Here is an 18,167-nt window from a genome sequence, read left to right as displayed (position 1 = left end):
TCCAAAGATCACAGGGTGGTTCGCAACATAAAAATACAAGATAACACAAAATACATAGCAAATGAAAAAATAGCTACCCTTCCACCAACACACTGAAAAGGCCACAGGCTATTGAATCATTGTTAAACTACGGAACTCACTCCCACAAGAGGCAATGATGACCACCAACTTGGATGACTTTGAAAGAGGATTAGACAAATTCATGACGGAGAAGGCTATCGATTGCCACTAACCAAGATAGCTGATCACACACACACACACCATTTGACTGGCAATGCCCATCAACTTTGTGGGAGTCTGGCCCCCTCAAATATTTTAGGGGGGGGGGCTGAAAGGACCTTGGCTCCTATGCTCAAAGTCGTGGGTTTGAGTCCCACGTTGGGCAAAAAGATTTGTCGCATTGCAGGGGGTGGACTATTTGACACTTGGGTGTCCCTTGTTATTTAGTCGTGTCCGACTCTTCGTGACCCCCTGGACCAGAGCACGCCAGGCACTTCTGTCTTCCACTGCCTCCCGCAGTTTGGTCAAACTCATGCTGATAGCTTCGAGAACACTGTCCCACCATCTCGTCCTCTGTCGTCCCCTTCTCCTTGTGCCCTCCATCTTTCCCACCATCAGGGTCTTTTCCAGGGAGTCTTCTCTTCTCCTGAGGTGGCCAAAGTCTTGGAGCCTCAGCTTCAGGATCTGTCCTTCCAGAGAGCACTCAGGGCTGATTTCCTTCAGAATGGAGAGGTTGGATCTTCTTGCAGCCCATGGGACTCTCAAGAGTCTCCTCCAGCACCACAATTCAAAAGCATCCATTCTTCGGCAATCAGCCTTCTTGATGGTCCAGCTCTCACTTCCATACATCAAGGGTGTCCATTGCAACTCTGCAATTCTATGATTCTGCAAAGGTTGCCTGTCACGTATGATCTGGTTGAGATTCCTGCATTGCAGGGGGTTGACGTAGACGACCCCCGGGGGTCCCTTCCAGCTCTGCCATTCTACGAACTCTGCACATCCCCAGAGGCGCGCAGGAGAGCTCCTCTCTCTCTCTCGCGCGCGCGCTTGGCAAGCGGAACAGCTTTCCCACGGAGCGCTGCTAGGCGCGCGTTCTTTGGAGGGTGCCCTATCCAAAAAGCCTCCGAGGGGCAGGATCCGCTCCTATCCTCCGCGGGTGCAAGGGAAGCTCCCTTTGCTCCTGCTCCCTTTTCGCGCGGCGCTTTGTGCGGCGATGCTCTCCCAGGCCCGTAGGCGGCGGTGCAGCTCCGGAGTGACGCCAGTTCCCCTCCCTAGTCTGCCCCCCGCCTCTCCGCTTTGCAAAGCTGCTCCCGACATGCTCTGAGCTGCGGATCTCAGCGCCGGCCCTCAGCTCCGGACGGATCCCTCGCCGGGACCCTGGGAGGCGCCATGGCCGGCTGGGCGCCCGCGCAGGTAAGCAGCGCGCGGTCCCCAAGCCCGTGCGCCCTTGCATCTCTCCGGCTCCTCCTCTGGGCTTCCTGGATTCTGCTCTTTTTGCAGGGGAAGAGGATGCACTTTGCGCCCGGCTGATCCGGACGAGCTTCCCCCTCCCTCCGGGGTACTTACCCCGCTTTTACCCCGCTCTGCTCCCCTCCTTCCCGGTGCAAAAGGGAACGGCGGCGTCGGTTGTTAAGCAGGCGGGATGGCGGAATTCTGCGGGTGGAGATGCGCGCTTGCAGCCCGTGCTGTGTGAACGGGGTGCTTAAATTGGGAATCAGGCTCTTCCTTTAATGGAACCCTGCCTCTGCCTCTGCCCTCCCCGTGCCTGGTTGTGGCATTTGCACCTTTGGTGCAAAGGGACCAAATGGGGAGCAGAGATCCATTAAGGGGCAAGGAGAGGGCAGAGATCTATTATTATTATTATTATTATTATTATTATTATTATTATTAGTGCTTTATTCTAAGGGGGGAAAGGTCTTGGTACTCACCATGAAGTTGTGACAGTAAGTGCCACACTTTTAATATTTTTTGGGGGTACCCAAAATTATTTTTGTAATCCAAAAATCATTCAAGAAAAGCAACCTTGCATCTTGTTTTCGCAATGGCTGAACAGTGTTAGAGCATCTCCATCGTGGCTGGAAGCCACACATCGCCCCCTTTCCATGAATTTGCCCAACCCTCTTTGAAGGCCATCACTGCCTCTTGTGGAAGGGAGTTCCATAGTTTAACTCTGGGCTGCGTCAAGGAAGACTTTGTTTTAGCTGTCCCGAATCTCCCAACTTTGGGTGCCCCTGAGTTCTGGTGTAACGAGGGGGGGACGGGGGGACGGGACGACAAAAGCTTTTCTCCATTCCATGTTCTCCATTCCATCCACAATTTTATTTTATTTTTAAAAATTGCTTTTATTGAATAATTTTTGGATTACAAAAGTACATCACAGTGTTTCTGCTTTCAGTTCACAGAGTCCTTTTTACAGGTCGGCTGCAGTCAATTTGAGACACTTCTGTTATAGGTGGTGTTAGTTTGGGGGATGCTAGGCATAATTCTATAGACTTCTATCATTTCAACTTTCTTGCCTTTTCTCTAAAGTAAGAAGCCCCCAAACGCTGCAGCCTTTCCTCACTGGGGAGTCGCTCCACCCCCTTGATCATTTATCTGGCCCTTTCTTGAACCTTTCCAACTCTGCAATATCCTTTTTGAGGCGAGGTAATCGGAACTGTGCAAATTGCTCCAAATGCGGCCGCACCATAGATTTGTATAATGGCAGCCTGTGCTGTGTGAACGGGGTGTTTAAATCTGGAGTAGGGTCTTCCTTTAACGGGCTGCTTCCTCTCCCCTCTCCGTGCTGGGTGGAGACATTTGCTGCTTTCGGAAACGGATAAGTCGTGGGATCTTTTATTACTATTAAAACATTCCTGCATCTCAGGGCATTGTACTATCTCTACCTCTCTTTCATATCAGAACCAGTGAAGGCGGTGAAGGTCCTGTGTGAGTGTCTGGAGGCGGTTGGAGGATGGATGGCGGCTAATAGATTGAGGTTGAATCCTGACAGTATGGAAGTTCTGTTCTTGGGGGACAGGTGGTGGGCAGGTGTGGAGGACTCCCTGGTCCTGAATGGGGTAACTGTGCCCCTGAAGGACCAGGTGCGCAGCCTGGGAGTCATTCGGGACTCACAGCTGTCCATGGAGGCACAGGTCAAATCTGTGTCCAGGGCAGCTGTTTACCAGCTTCATCTGGTAAGCAGGATGAGACCCTCCCTGCCTGCTGTCTGTCTCGCAAGAGTGGTGCATGCTCTGGTTATCTCTCGCTTGGACTACTGCCATGTGCTCTATGTGGGGCTACCTTTGAAGGTGACCTGGAAACTGCAACTAATCCAGAACACAGCAGCCAGACTGGAGGCGGCTGCTGAGACCATATAACACCAGTCCTGAAAGACCTACATTGGCTCCCAGTACGTTTCTGAGCACAATTCAAAGTGTTGGTGCTGACCTTGAAAGCCCTAAATGGCCTCGGGTCCAGTATTCCTGAAGGAGCATCTCCACCCCCATCGTTCTGCCCAGACACTGATGTCCAGCTCTGAGGGCCTTCTGGCAGTTCCATCCCTGCAAGAAGCCAAGTTACAGGGAACCAGGCAGAGGGCCTTCTCGGTGGTGACATCCACCCTGTGGAACGCCCTCCCACCAGATGTCAAAGAGAAGAACAACTACCTGACATTTAGAAAACACCTTAAAGCAGCCCTGTTTAGGGAAGCTTTTAATGTTTGATGCATTACTGTATTTTAATATTTTGTTCGAAGCTGCCCAGAGTGGCTGGGGAAACCCAGCCAAATGGGCGGGATATAAATAATAAATTATTATTATTATCATGACCCCTTCCCAAACACAGTGATTCCATTATAGCAGGCATGTCCGACAGGTAGAGTGTGACCTACCAGTAGATCACTGGATGTCTGTGACAGATCCCTGGTTCCCTCCAAAGAAGATGAACCCCCAAGAAACGGGCCTTCCTCCTTCCTAAATATAATTCCTTGCATTATAATATTTATATCCTACTTTTTCTCAAAGGAACTCAGGGTGGTGTTGCAGGCCAGTCTTCCCCAACCTGGTGCCCTCCACATGTTTGGAGTGTTTTCAGAAACGGCCAAAACAAAGAGCTGAGTTCCTTTTTGTGGAAAAAAAACCAACAACTTGTGTCCTTGCCAACAGGCTCCGGAATGGGAGGCTGAATCGCAGGGCGCGCCATCTTCCCTCGAGTGTCCGGCGGGGCAGGTGATGGAGGCGTCTGTCTGGACTCTGGTGGCCGCTGTCCAGGCGATGGAGAGCAAAGTGGACGCTTTGACATCTCGGCTGCTGAGCCTGGAGGGCAGGGCAGGGACGGCGGAGAAGAAGATCTTTGAGTGCGAGAAGACGGAGCTGGAAATCGGGAACCAGCTGGAGGGCAAGTGGACGGTGCTGGGGACCCTGATCCAGGAGTACGGCTTACTCAGGAGGAGGCTGGAGAAGCTGGAGAACCTGCTCAAGAACCGGAACTTCTGGATCCTGAGGCTCCCACCCGGGGTCAACGGGGAGGCCCCCAAGGTAGGTGGACCCTGCCGGACGATAAGAAGAGCAAGATTGTGTTGGGGGACTTTGTGGATGGGTTGATGGGACCAGTTCAGTGTATGGAAAGCTGGATCTGGGAGGAGACGCGAGCTCCCCTGGCTCTCTGGCCTTGGGTTAGTCGCTGGCAGGAGCCAGCCAGCAGTAAATCACACTGTGCAAGTTGGAGTTAACTCTTTATTAGCAAAAGCAGGATTTAAAAAAAAATAAAAAATTATTATGTTTTCCACAATTATAACAAATACCACATAACAAAACAATCGCAGGGGGTTGAGCTAGATGACCTTTGGGGGTCCCTCCCCGCGCTACCCTCCTAGGATCATTCGTTTCCCAGGGTGCTCTGGGGCACCAACTTTTGTGGCTGACACCTTGCAGGTGACCTTTGATGGCGGCGCTGCCTTTTCCCAGGAGGAGCGGGAGAAGATGGAGGACTGGCAGAAGGAACTCTGCAAGAAGGTCCTGAAGGGGGACTGCAAATACTTGATCTCTCTCGGTAAGAGCCGGCGGGAGAAAGGAGGCTTCTGGGCCCTGCATTCACCCTGGCCTGCCTCCAAATTCTCCATCACTTTGTCCCCCCCCCATTTTTTTTTTTATTGATTTTCCAAATTTATAACAACCACATAAAAGAAAACATCAAAAAGAAACACAAACAAACAAGCAAACATAAATCCAAACTGTAATAATTCCATTTTTGTTAACATTGTTGGGTGACTTCCTCGAATCTGCCTGGCTGAATTTCCATATATATGATTATAGCAGTTTTCCAAAACTAATTTCACCTAAAAATTACTTAGTCAATTAACCTCTTTTTTTTCTTTTCATTTTAACATTAAACATATTGTTCTATAACATCACGTATTTAAATCCTAGGCTAATCTGATACTTGGAAGTAATTGAATTCACCTTCACTTTGGGGCTGTCCTCAGTCTCACCTCTTCTGTGCCACAAAATGCCCGTTTCCCACATTGGTAAGAACTCGATCGCTCAGTGTGGCAGCCTCTACACTTTGGAACTCCCTGCCGATTGATACCGGGCCAGCACCTTCACTGTAAACTTTTCCAGCATCTGCTAAGAACACTACAGTCATACCTCGGGTTGAATCGTTGAGCGCTTTCGGGTTGTGTTCCGTGGCAACCCAGAAATAACGGAGCGCGTTACTCCCGGGTTTCGCCGCTCGCTCATGTGCAGACGCTAAAAATGACGTTGCGTGCATGTGCAAAAGTGGCGAATCATGACCCATGCAGACGCGCCGTCACATTTTACGTTCCATTCAAGATGCGAACGGTGCTCTGGAACGGATCCCGTTTGCATCCCGAGGTACCACTATACAGTCATACCTCATGTTACGTTCGCTTCAGGTTGAGCGTAATCAGGTTGTGTCCCACGGCAACCCGGAAGTAACAGAACGGGTTACTTCCGGGTTTCGCCGCTCGCACATGCGCAGACGCGCAAAATGACATCACGCACATGCGCAGAAGCAGCGAATCGCGACCCACGGGTTGCGTTACGCTCAGGTTGCGAATGGGCCTCCAGAACGGATTCCGTTCGCAACCAGAGGTATTTCTTAGACTGTATTGCTTAGACATAAGCAATGCTTAGAAGGTTGAGGTCATTCCAATGCTGTTTTAGTCCTTTAAAGTACTGTTTCTTGATTTTTATGGTTTTATTTTTTTGCAGACTGCATTGAGGGGCGGGTTTTTTTGTTTTTGCAATCAGGCCTGTATAAATTTTACGAAACAAATGAGTAAATATCCTTCTATTCCCCTAAAAACAGCCCTTTCATCCCACTCTGTAAATTAAGGATGTCCTGTTCCTTGTCTCTTTTTTCATCCCAACCCCAACAGATTATGCAATCTCCAAACCAGATATTCTGTCCCGGATTGAACGAGGGGAGGACCTGGGTCCTGGCGAACAGCAGGACGCAGACTCCAGGGAGAACCTCGGGGATGCCAGCGTGGCTGAGAACCCCTGGCAGAAGCAGCGGAACCATCAGAGAAGTGCGGCTCCAGCGTTGGTCCCAGGTGGCTGTTCCAAGCCTCCCCTTGGCGTTTGGGGGGCAGGGTTGGACTAGATGCCTCTTAGGGTCCCTTTCACCTCTCCGGTTCTGTGATCTTTTGGATTAGGTCCTTTTGGACTAGGCCTCTCCTGGTCTGCCTCGCGGAGGACCTTAAGGTCCACAAATGACAACACTTTGGAGGTCCCAAGTCGCAAGGTGGTTAGATTGGTCTCAACTAGGGCCAGGGCCTTTTCAGTACTGGCCCCGACTTGGTGGAACACTCTGTCCCAAGAGACCAGGGCCCTGCGGAACGTGACATCTTTCCGCAGGGCCTGCAAGATGGAGCTGTTCTGCCTGGCCTTTGGTTTGGACTCGGCCTGACCCTTATGTTTTCCCTCCCCTTACGGTTTTGATCCATGGGCTACTTTTAAAATGAGGCTGCATTTTAAATTGCATTTTAACCTGTATTTTAAATTGTTTCCCCCCCTTTCTTTTCCTATTATGTTTCTACTGTAATTTTACAGGTGTTAGCCACCCTGAGCCCGGTTCTGGCCGGGATATAAATAAAAATTATTATTATTATTATTATTAGTGAGCTCCATGGCCCAGTGGGGATTTGAACCCAAGTCTCTTCCAGGTCCCAGTCCGACACTCTAGCCATTGCAACACACTTCCAATGAGAACACTTTTTGCGGGGGGCGGGCGGGATGATTATTGGTTTGTATGAAGGGTTTTTTGTTCTTGTTTTTATTATGTATGTCTTATTATGTTTTTACCCAAATGCAATTCTGGTTTTAAACGCAGTATAAGGAGTCTCTATATGAGCATGTTGTATTTTAAAATGGGGTTTCAGAGTTTTTAGGGGTTTTTCGAATGTCTTATGTCGATTTCTCAATGTCATTTTTCTGTATGGGACAGTGACAATGAAGATATCGTATCGTATGTATTTTCAGTTTTAACCTTGTATTTTTTTCTCGTGAACTGCCTGGAGGTTTACAGATGAAGGGCCCTATCTAAATTTGATAAATAATAATGATGACAATTCACAGATCTTAAGAAAGGAAGAAATTCCATCTTCTCCCATCTCCTCTGCAGGCTCACCTGAGTCCATCTTGGAGGCTGCCTTCTCCTCACAGGTAAAACAAGAGCAGGAGCCCTTGGCTAAGGAGGAAGAGGAGGAGAGTCCGGGAAGCAAAATAGCTCCAGGTGAGTGATCAATGGCCCTTTTTTAAAATCTGAAAGCCAGAAATGGGTAGCTCTTAGGCCTTTTATTCTGGAGACCAATGGGTCCCGCATTAACATCCCAGCAGGAGCTTTCTCCATGAAAAAGGCTCTTAGATGCTTCCAGAGGATATATTGGGGGACCTTGAAGGGGGGGGGTGTTTGGGGGAAGAATGTTGGCCTGTGTCTCCTTTGTGGTGGAGATCCCTAATCTCTCCAGTCCAGGGGAGTAGGTAAAAGATCCTTCTGCCCTCACAAGAGGCCTTAATCCCTTGCATTCATAGCTGGCAAATACTGATTTCCTCTTCCTCCAAACCTTTAACTCCCCTGCCATTTTGCAAGGCAGTTTTGCAGTGAAGTATAGCGCCAGGGATCAGGCTGAGCTGACATCTCCGGAGCAAAATGTTGCTTTGTTTGCCAAGGCTTAAAGTCATAGAATCGTATAATCATAATCATAGTAAATTTTATTTATACCCCTCCCTTCCAGGTTCAAAAACCGGGCTCGGGGCGGCTAACAACAAATTTAAAACAAATTTAATTATAAAAGCAGCATAAAATACAGTATAAAAACATGCATAACAATAAAATTCAAAAATCAGTTTAGGGGAAATAAGCATTAGATAATCCCGAGGGCTAGCTGGCTGAATTGGTCCTACTTGGGCCAGCGAGGAGGCCAGGCCGAATAGCTGTGTGTTTGCCACCCTCTGGACCTCTTGTGGGGGAGGACACATGAAGAAGGGTCTCAGATGGTGACCACAGTATAACGATACTTGGAATGCATTTTTGTAAAATTATAATGGCTTGTTGATACAGTGGTACCTCGGGTTACGTACTTAATTCATTCTGAAGGTCTGTTCTTAACCTGAAACTGTTCTTAACCTGAAGCACCACTTTAGCTAATGGGGCCTCCTGCTGCTGCAACTGCGCGATTTCTGTTCTCATCCTGAAGCAAAGTTCTTAACCCAAGGTACTATTTCTGGGTTAGGGGAGTCTGTAACCTGAAGCGTCTGTAACTCAAGGTACCACTGTAATCGTATATTCATTGCAGCAATAGCAGTGCTTATTGAACTATTTACAATCTCAAGCAATTTTCCCTCCCCCACTCACTTCTTTCTCTTTATTTGTTCACAAATAAAAAATAAAATAAATCGTTGATGCAGTGGACAGCTGGCTGGTGCACCAAAAATGCGGGACGCCTGAGGGGCTGGAGCCCCACTGGACTCTGGCAGAGAGATCGGAAGAGAACGTCTACCAGGACGTGAACGCCAGCTACGGTCTTGGTCAAGCCTTACCCCAGGGCTTCGCCGAGCAAGTCTTCCCTGGGGCGGCAGAGAGGGATCCTGTCCCCCCGAACGGACCTCACCTCCAGCGGAGTTCCCCCGAGCGGCCCTACATCTGCGCCGACTGCGGGCACGCCTTTGTCCGGAAGGAAAATTTCACCCGGCACCGCCGCTCCCACCTGGGCGAGAGGCCTTTCTCCTGCCGCGAGTGCGGGAAGGCCTTCGTCCACCAGTCGACGCTGACCACGCACTACCGCACCCACACTGGGGAGAAGCCCTACGGCTGCGCCGAGTGCGAGAAGCGCTTCGGCCGCCTCTCGACCCTGGTGGAGCACCAGCGGACGCACACCGGGGAAAAACCCTACGCCTGCGGCGAGTGCGAGAAGTGCTTCAGCCGCCTCTCGACGCTGGTGGAACACCGGCGTACGCACACCGGGGAGAAGCCCTACCAGTGCGCCCAATGCCACAAGCGCTTCACCCGTATGACCAACCTAACGGTGCACCAAAACACCCACGGCGGGGAGAGGGCCTATTCCTGCGCACGTTGCGGGAACAGCTTCCCCCAAAAGGCCGGATTCCTCAAGCACCTGCGTTCCCACGCCCGGGAGAAGCTCCACCAGTGCCAGGACTGCGCCAAGAGCTTCGCGTGCAGCTCCTGGCTGCTCCGGCACCAGGCGGCGCACTCGGGCGAGCGGCCAGAGGGTCGCTCCTGCTGCCATGTCTGCGGCAAGGCCTTCCGCTGCCAGCGAAGCCTGAAACTGCACGAGCGCAGCCACGCCGACGCAGCGGGCGGCCCGTGGGCGACGCAGCCCGACAGCCAGGCTCCTTTCGTGAAAACGGAGGAGGTGGGGTGATGGAAGGGGGCAAGCAAGCTGTATGGCGAGGGTCTCCCCTTCTGGAAACTCCCTCCCAAATTGAAGGCAAGCAGCCTGTCTGGCTCTGGCACACAGCTGACTTGGGTTAGCAATAAATCTGATTGTTATTTTTATATATATTCTTTATTGATAATAAAATGTAATATGGAGATTTGGGTGTTGTTTCTCTCTCTCCCCGCCTTTTCTCCCTCTTTTCATATATAATAATAATAATAATAATAATAATAATAATAATAATAATAATAATTTATTTATACCCTGCCTATCTGGCTGAGTCTCCCCAGCCATTCTGGGTGGCTCCCAATCAAACGTTAAAAACAATACAGCATTAGTTATTAAAAACTTCCCTAAACAGGGCTGCCTTCAGATGTCTTTTAAAGATAGGATAACTGCTTAATTCCTTCATATCTGAAGGGAGGGCGGGAGCGGGTGCCACCACCGAGAAGGCCCTCTGTCTGGTTCCCTGTAACCTCACTTTTCGCAATGAGGGAACTGCCAGAAGGCCCTCGGCGCTGGATCTCAGTGTCTGGGCAGAACGATGGGGGTGGAGATGCTCCTTCAGGTCTACTGGGCCAAGACTGTTTAGGGCTTTAAAGGTCAGTACCAACACTTTGAATTGTGCTCGGAAACGTACTGGGAGCCACTGTAGGTCTTTCTAGTCCAACCCCCTGCAATGCGGGAATATGTAAGGTAAAGGTAAAGGGACCCCTGACCATTAGGTCCAGTTGTGGACGACTCTGGGGTTGCCAATGTAGGTCTCTCAGGACTGGTGCTATGTGTTCCCGGCTTATTTTCATGGCTTATTTTGCCGTGTGTGCCAATAAATCTGATCACATGCAGTCAGGCGTTGGCCGAGGCAGATCTTAGTGGGGTGATTGTAACATCGTGGCATGGAAGAGATGTCCAGGGGTCATCTTTATCAACTGCACTGGCTCCCGGTGGAGTACAGGGTCAGGTTTAAGGTCCTAGTTTTGACCTTTGAAGTCCTATGCGGCCTAGGACCCACGTACCTACGGGACCGCCTCTCCTGGTACGCCCCCGGGGAGGACCTTAAGGGCCACAAATGACAACACTTTGGAGGTCCCAGGTTGTAAGGAGGTTAGACTGGCCTCAACTAGGGCCAGGGCCTTTTCACTACTGGCCCTGACTTGATGGAACGCTCTGTCACAAGAGACTAGGACCCTGAGGGACTTGACATCTTTCCGCAGGGCCTGCAAGACAGAGCTGTTCCGCCTGGCCTTTGGTTTGGACTCAGTCTGACCCTTACGTTTCCCTCCCCTTATGGTCTTGATTTATCGGCTACTTTTAAAAAGGGGCTGCATTTTAAATTGCATTTTCTCCCTCCCTCTCTTTTCCCCTATTATGTTTTTACTGTGATTTTATTTTATTGGTGTTAGCTGCCCTGAGCCCGGCTCTGGCCGGGGAGGGCGGGGTATAAATAAAATTTATTTATTTATTTATTTATTTATTTTACAGCCAGCAGGAGTCACAGCTAAATGATAATACATAGAATTATTCCTCCCCCCCCAAATTATTAAATTTTCCACAATTATAACAAATATAACCTAGAAAAAATAAAAGAAAACACACAAGAGAAAACACATTACAATACTAAAAAAGAAAAAGAAAAACAATTTTTTAAAAAACATGTATCCCTTGAAAACCCAAGGGAGGGTCCCCAAGGGCCCAACCCCCTGCAATGTGGGAATCTCTTGCCCAATGCAGATCACTGCTAAAGAGTCCCAGATTCCTCTTTCAGAAAAGCTTCTTGATTTGGTTCACAGCCACAGCGCTGAGCACTGGAGACCTTGTGCCGGAATAGATGAGAGAGCATGTGCAGAGTGCATTCCCTTCATTGCAGCATAAGCACAACAGCCCACTAGTGAGGATTGAGCACGGTCGCCACCCAAAAGGCAGTGTTGGTTTCCTTCTGTGTGAGTTTGAACCCCAGGATATTTTCCTTGTCAGAAATTAATTTCAGTCTGGTGTTTCTAAAGAAAGCCTTGCCAGCAGAAAAGATTGAGGGATCCGTGGTGAACCAGGAACAGTGGAGAATTCTCTGCTTCGTGCCTGTGGCCTGGGAGCCACAGGCCGTGCAATGGAAAAGCTTTGCTGTCAGTGGGCATCAACTGTACAGTGGTACCTCGGTTTAAGTACTTAATTCGTTCCGGAGGTCCATTCTTAACCTGAAACTGTTCTTAACCTGAAGCACCACTTTAGCTAATGGGGCCTCCTGCTGCTGCCGTATAGCCACCGCGCGATTTCTGTTCTCATCCTGAAGCAACGTTCTTAACCCAAGGTACTATTTCTGGGTTAGTGGAGTCTGTAACCTGAAGCGTATGTAACCTGAAGCGTATGTAACCCGAGGTACCACTGTACTCGTTGGAGCAGTGTTTCCCAACCTTTTTTGGGCAAAGGCACACTTGTTTCATGAAAAAAATCTCGAGGCACACCACCATTAGAAAATGTTTAAAAAATTAACTCTGTGCCTATATTGACTATATATAAAGTAACTCTCTTTAATAGGCATCAAATAAACACAAAGAAAGTATTTTATAATTACTTTATTATGAAATAGTAAGTACCGTATTTTTCGTCCCATAGGACGCTCCATCCCATAGGACGCACCTACTTTTTTTGGGGGGGAAATAAAGGAAATTTTTTTTCCCTTTATTTCCCCCCCCCCCCCAAACCAGGTCGGGGAACAGTGGGATGGCGGTGCTGCGCCTCCCCGCTGTCCCCCGAGCTTGTGGGGCTGGCCCATGTCTGCCTGGCACGAGGGGCGCTCTGCTTCAGGGCGCCCCGCGCGTCGGGCGGCAGGCTACAGTCCGCAGCATGGGGAACCCTCTGTTTCAGGGCGCCCCACCTGCCCCCCGGGTGCGCAAGGCTTGCCAACACGAGCGCGGAGCACGGGGCGTCCTCCGAAGGGCGCCCCGTGCTCCGTGCTGCCGGCTTCCGCCCGCAAGCCTTGCGCTCCTGGGGGGAGATCCCCCGGGTGCGCAAGGCTGGCCAACACCAGCGCGGAGCACGGGGCGTCCTCCGAAGGGTGCCCTGTGCTCCGCGCTGCCAGCTGCCGCCCGCAAGCCTTGCGCTCTCGGGGGGAGGTCCCCCGGGTGCGCAAGGCTGGCCAACACCAGCGCGGAGCACGGGGCGTCCTCCGAAGGGTGCCCTGTGCTCCGCGCTGCCAGCTGCCGCCCGCAAGCCTTGCGCTCTCGGGGGGAGGTCCCCCGGGTGCGCAAGGCTGGCCAACACCAGCGCCGAGCACGGGGCGTCCTCCAAAGGGCGCACAAGGCTTGCCGACACCAGCGTGGAGCACGGGGCGGCCGGCCGAAGCGAGCGGCGATGGGATGTGGGAAGGAGCTCGCTCGCCACCCCGCGCGTGCTCGCCGCCGCCGCCCCGCCTCTCGCCGCCCGCCTCGCCCGCCTCCCTCCCACGGCACACCAGGCAACATCTCGCGGCACACTAGTGTGCCGCGGAACACCGGTTGGGAAACACTGCTATAGAGTCTTGCTTCAGGGGAAGCCTAAGCTGTACTTGTTGAGTTTCTGCCTGTTACATAAGGGGCGCAGGTGGCGCTGTGGGTCAAACCACAGAGCCTAGGTCTTGCTGATCAGAAGGTCAGCAGTTCGAATCCCCGTGACGGGGTGAGCTCCCGTTGCTCGGTCCCTGCTCCTGCCTACCTAGCAGTTCAAAAGCACCTCAAAGTGCAAGTAGATAAATAGGTACCACTCCGGCGGGAAGGTAAACGGCGTTTCCGTGCGCTGCTCTGGTTCGCCAGAAGCGGCTTAGTCATGCAGCACGCCGGCTCCCTCGGCCAATAAAGCGAGATGAGCAACCCCAGAGTCAGTCATGACTGGACCTAATGGTCAGGGGTCCCTTTACCTTTACCTTTAAGCTGTACTTGTTGAGTTTCGGCCTGTTACACAAGGCCGTGCTATGCAGGCTTGCTTTGGGAAAAGCCTAAACTGTACAAGGTTGGGTTAGAGGGCAAGGCTGCAGGGAGCACTTAAGACTTACACCTTTGACTACATGCATTTGGGCTGCACAAAAACATGCACCCCAAAATTTTAGCTCAAAACGATCTTTGGCAAGTTCTGGGTCCCCTTCTCATTGAAGCGCCTGGTGCCTCCCACCTGCTCTGCCCAACCCAGTGACCCAAGTTGTCACAATCCCATAAGCCAGAGGTTTTCAACCTTCTGGGGTCCATAGCTCCCTTGACCAACTGCATTCTTTCTGTAGCACCCCTGTGGGGCTCAAGAGCCCAGTTATGCCACCCCTTGCCTGCAGAGCCGGCAGCCCCTCACCCTTTTTTGAACACCCTCCCTTGTGGATAATAATAATAATAATAATTTATTTATACCCCGCCCAACTGGCTGTGTCACCCCAGCCACTCTGGACAGCTTCCAACAAAGATTGAAAAATACATTAAAATGTCACACATTAAAAACATCCCTAAACAGGGCTGCCTTCAGATGTCTTCTAAATGTCAGGTAGTTGTTTATCTCTTTGACACCTGGTGGGAGGGCGTTCCACAGGCCAGGTGCCACTACCAAGAAGGCCCTCTGCCGAGAAGGCCCTCTGCCTGTAACTTGGCTTCTTGCATGGAGGGAACTGCCAGAAGGCCCTTGGAGCCGGACCTCAGCATCCGGGTAGAACGATGGAGTGGAGACACTCCTTCAGGTATTCTCTCGGCCTCCCCGACCTCTGGAACGTGTCCAGAGGAAGGCAACCAAAATGGTCAAAGGCCTGGAAACGATGCCTTATGAGGAACGGCTAAGGGAGCTGGGCATGTTTAGCCTGGAGAAGAGGAGGTTAAGGGGTGATATGATAGCCATGTTCAAATATATAAGAGGATGTCACATGGAGGAGGGAGAAATGTTGTTTTCTGCTGCTCCAGAGAAGCGGACACGGAGCAATGGATCCAAACTACAAGAAAGAAGATTCCACCTAAACATTAGAAAGAACTTCCTGACAGTAAGAGCTGTTCGACAGTGGAATATGCTGCCAAGGAGTGTGGTGGAGTCTCCTTCTTTGGAGGTCTTTAAGCAGAGGCTTGACAACCATATGTCAGGAGTGCTCTGATGGTGTTTCCTGCTTGGCAGGGGGTTGGACTCGATGGCCCTTGTGGTCTCTTCCAACTCTAGGATTCTATGATTCTATGATCTGTTGCAACAGGGTCCTTCCCTCACACGCAGGAAAGGAGGAGGACCCAGAACAATGGTGTGCAATGGTGTGTAGATCAAGACCACCCCCAGAAACATCATACCTACATCACAGAAGGGGTGGTCTACAGGAGAAATCTGAGTGCTTTGTTTACCTCCTGTCTGGCAGGTTACCTGTTAATGCTCACTTGATTGGATACCCTGGGGAGCCTGGCCTGTCTTTTGTAATGATAAATACTTAGTTCCTGAGCCAGGTCAGGCTCACACCCTATTCATATCTTAAATGTGCCCTTAAGACAGGATTTGTGAGGTAAGAGACAATGGGGAGGTTTCCCACTTTGACCTTGCAGAGAAATAATTGAGGTCAGTTTCGGAATAAAAAATGGTTTCAGGTCGGTCTTCCTGTGCTGATCTATGTACATGTTTGGTTGGTACATTTATGGACATTTAACATATATCTAAGACCTTAAAATTCCTGTCACAATATCCATCCTATATTAACTCTTGAAGATGGACTGGCTGCCCAGAGGAGGAGAAAGAGACCCTTCCCCAGGTGCTCAGATTAATGGCTTGAACTCAAACGGGTAACCAGACCTCTGAGCCCAGACTTCCTATGCAGACAAGGTCTCACTGTGGCCACAATTGTGCTGCAGCATCCCGCACTCGCTACAGCTTCTGGATCAGACACGCGGGAAGCTCCACACAGAGCGCATGGCAGTAACTCAGTCCTGAAGTACTCAGTGCATGAAGCACCGCGGCAAGGCTTCCCTGGTCCAGGAATGGCTGTTGGACCAATCATAGCTGGTCAAAGGCCACCTGAACGCAAAAGGTTTAAGACTCGGTAGAGGAGATGAGTTACAGACCCCATGTGTCCCCGTTCAGCTGAACTCTCTTAGAAGCCCACCTGGGATGTTCCCACTCAGCATCCTTTCCCAGGACACTCCATTCCATTCCTCTTCCCAACCACTTTTCCATTTCTTCCCCAGCAGCGACTCAGCCTTCCTGGGCCACTGGACTTTGGGCTGGTTAGTCTCCCCCGGGAAATATTTTTTCCTGAAAGGTGGTGGGATGTGTACGTGTTGTGCTTCTTCAAACCTGGGGGTTCCTGCTACCCACCCAAATCTGCTAATATTTCTGCTGTTAGCTAGATAAGGATCGGCATTCAGAGAACAAGCTTGCTCTCTCTCTGTGTGTACAATCCCTTCTGCTTTCTGTCTTATTCAATAATATACTGTAATTTCAAAACATACCACAGATTGATTGCTCAAATGGACCGCAGCTTCCTCCTTTTTGGCTTTGCAAGCCTGCAGCCACTTTTGATAAAATAGATATTGTTAAGTAAAATGATGTGCTGTTTCTGTGACTGAAATGCATTAAATTAATGGGCGCGTTCCTTTTTTGTACTGCAGGCCGATATGGGAACAGGAAGTGTAATTTATGAAATTTATGACTTGCTTGCTTGCTTGGAAAACAGACCCTCCAAGTGTCCTTATTTTCCAGGGACATCCCTGGTTTAGAGAAGCCATCCCAGTTTCTGATTTTATCCCAGAATGTCCCACTTTTCCTTGAAGAGGTAAAGGTAAAGGACCCCTGACAGTTAAGTCCAGTTGCGGATGACTCTGGGGTTGTAGCGCTCATCTCGCTTTACTGGCCGAGGGAGCCGGCGTTTGTCCGCAGACAGTTTTTCTGGGTCATGTGGCCAGCATGACTAAGCTGCTTCTGGTGAACCAGAGCAGCGCATGGAAACGCCGTTTACTTTCCCGCTGGAGCGGTACCTATTTATCTACTTGCACTTTGACGTGCTTTCGAACTGCCAGGTTGGCAGGAGCAGGGACCGAGCAAAGGGAGCTCACCCCGCCACGGGGATTCAAACTGCCAACCCTCTGATTGGCAAGCCCTGGGCTTAGTGGTTTAGACCACAGTGCCACCCGTGTCCCACTTTTCTTTAGGACATCCCTATTTTCACTGGAGAAATGTTGGAGGGTATGGAGTTATTCGACCCCTGAGCCATCTGAGGGCAATCCTGTATAGGGAAGTTTTTTTTTTTTTAATGTTTAATGTCTTATTATGTTTTTATATTTGACGTAAGCTGCCTAGAGTGGCTGGGGCAACCCAGTAAGATGTGGGGTATAAAGAGTAAAATTATTATTATGGAATGGGACGTCCCTATTTTCATTGGAGAAATGTCAGGAGAAACTCGTTTGGCGTGTGCATGTTACCTGTTGACTTTCAAAGGGAGAGCAGCTTGATCTCTTTTGCCCTGCCAACAATTCCCTTCTGTAGCCAGAGATTGTTCTGTCCCCAAAATGGACCAACCATCTGCAAAACACAGTCTCTGTTTCCATTTCACTAGAAGACTATTGCAAACTTTGCCATGGATCCAGATTCAATAACTGCAGTTCCTCCCACCACTGCCAGATGTCACTGCAGGACCAATCCTAGAGGTGATCAACTGTCACCTGCTAAGAACTGGTTTTCATTTGAATCCAATCTCCCAGATTGCCATTGGGGTCCTGTCCTGAACGGAGGGCCAGGATCACACACACACACACACACACACACACACACACACACACTCCCCTGCTGCGTGATGCTTGCCTTGTGAGGGGGAATACCAGAAGAGAGGCAATGTGTGGGGGGAAACAGGCACACAGCAAATTCCTCCGCTTACATTTCAGGGCATGCATATAGACAATGGGGAGATTGCATTTTTGCAGCTGTGATTGTCAATGGAGATCCCAGGGTGTTAGCTAAATCTAGTCGATGAATCTGGAGTACACCCACAGGAGACAGACTTGATAACGACAGGGGGAAATCTCACATATTACCAATTCTAGTTTAGCAGAATATTAGAAAACCACAAAATGTCTGCATTTATGAACCAGAATACATTTGCAATCGGATTTAGAATAATCTGAATAAATGGTTGAAACTGAGGTATTTGGCTAAGTCATGGCTGGGAAGCCATTTCCCAGGCATCCTAGTCCGTGTGGTGCAGTGGTTAGAGTGTGGGACTAGGACTTGAGAGACCTCTGCATGAGGCAGCTGTTGCCAGTCAGAATCCTGGGAAAGATGACCCCCAGGACTTCTCTGG

At 50.2% G+C, this 18,167-nt stretch overlaps 1 protein-coding gene across 1 annotated transcript; it reads left to right on the top strand.

The window, feature by feature from the left end:
* Positions 1-1,280: 1,280 nt before the first annotated feature.
* On the top strand, positions 1,281-10,059 carry LOC310827752 (zinc finger protein 783-like). The gene is made up of 6 exons (XM_083704153.1): positions 1,281-1,413; positions 4,146-4,517; positions 4,914-5,031; positions 6,383-6,559; positions 7,630-7,740; positions 8,916-10,059. The coding sequence occupies exons 1-6, from the start codon at positions 1,390-1,392 to the stop codon at positions 9,887-9,889; spliced, it is 1,776 nt and encodes a 591-aa protein (XP_083560279.1). The 5' UTR covers positions 1,281-1,389; the 3' UTR covers positions 9,890-10,059.
* Positions 10,060-18,167: the final 8,108 nt, after the last annotated feature.

The sequence above is a fragment of the Podarcis gaigeae genome, assembly GCF_964106915.1.
Source record: "Podarcis gaigeae genome assembly, chromosome: 12".
In the NCBI taxonomy this organism is placed as follows: domain Eukaryota; kingdom Metazoa; phylum Chordata; class Lepidosauria; order Squamata; family Lacertidae; genus Podarcis; species Podarcis gaigeae.
This window is presented reverse-complemented; position numbering and strand designations above follow the sequence as displayed.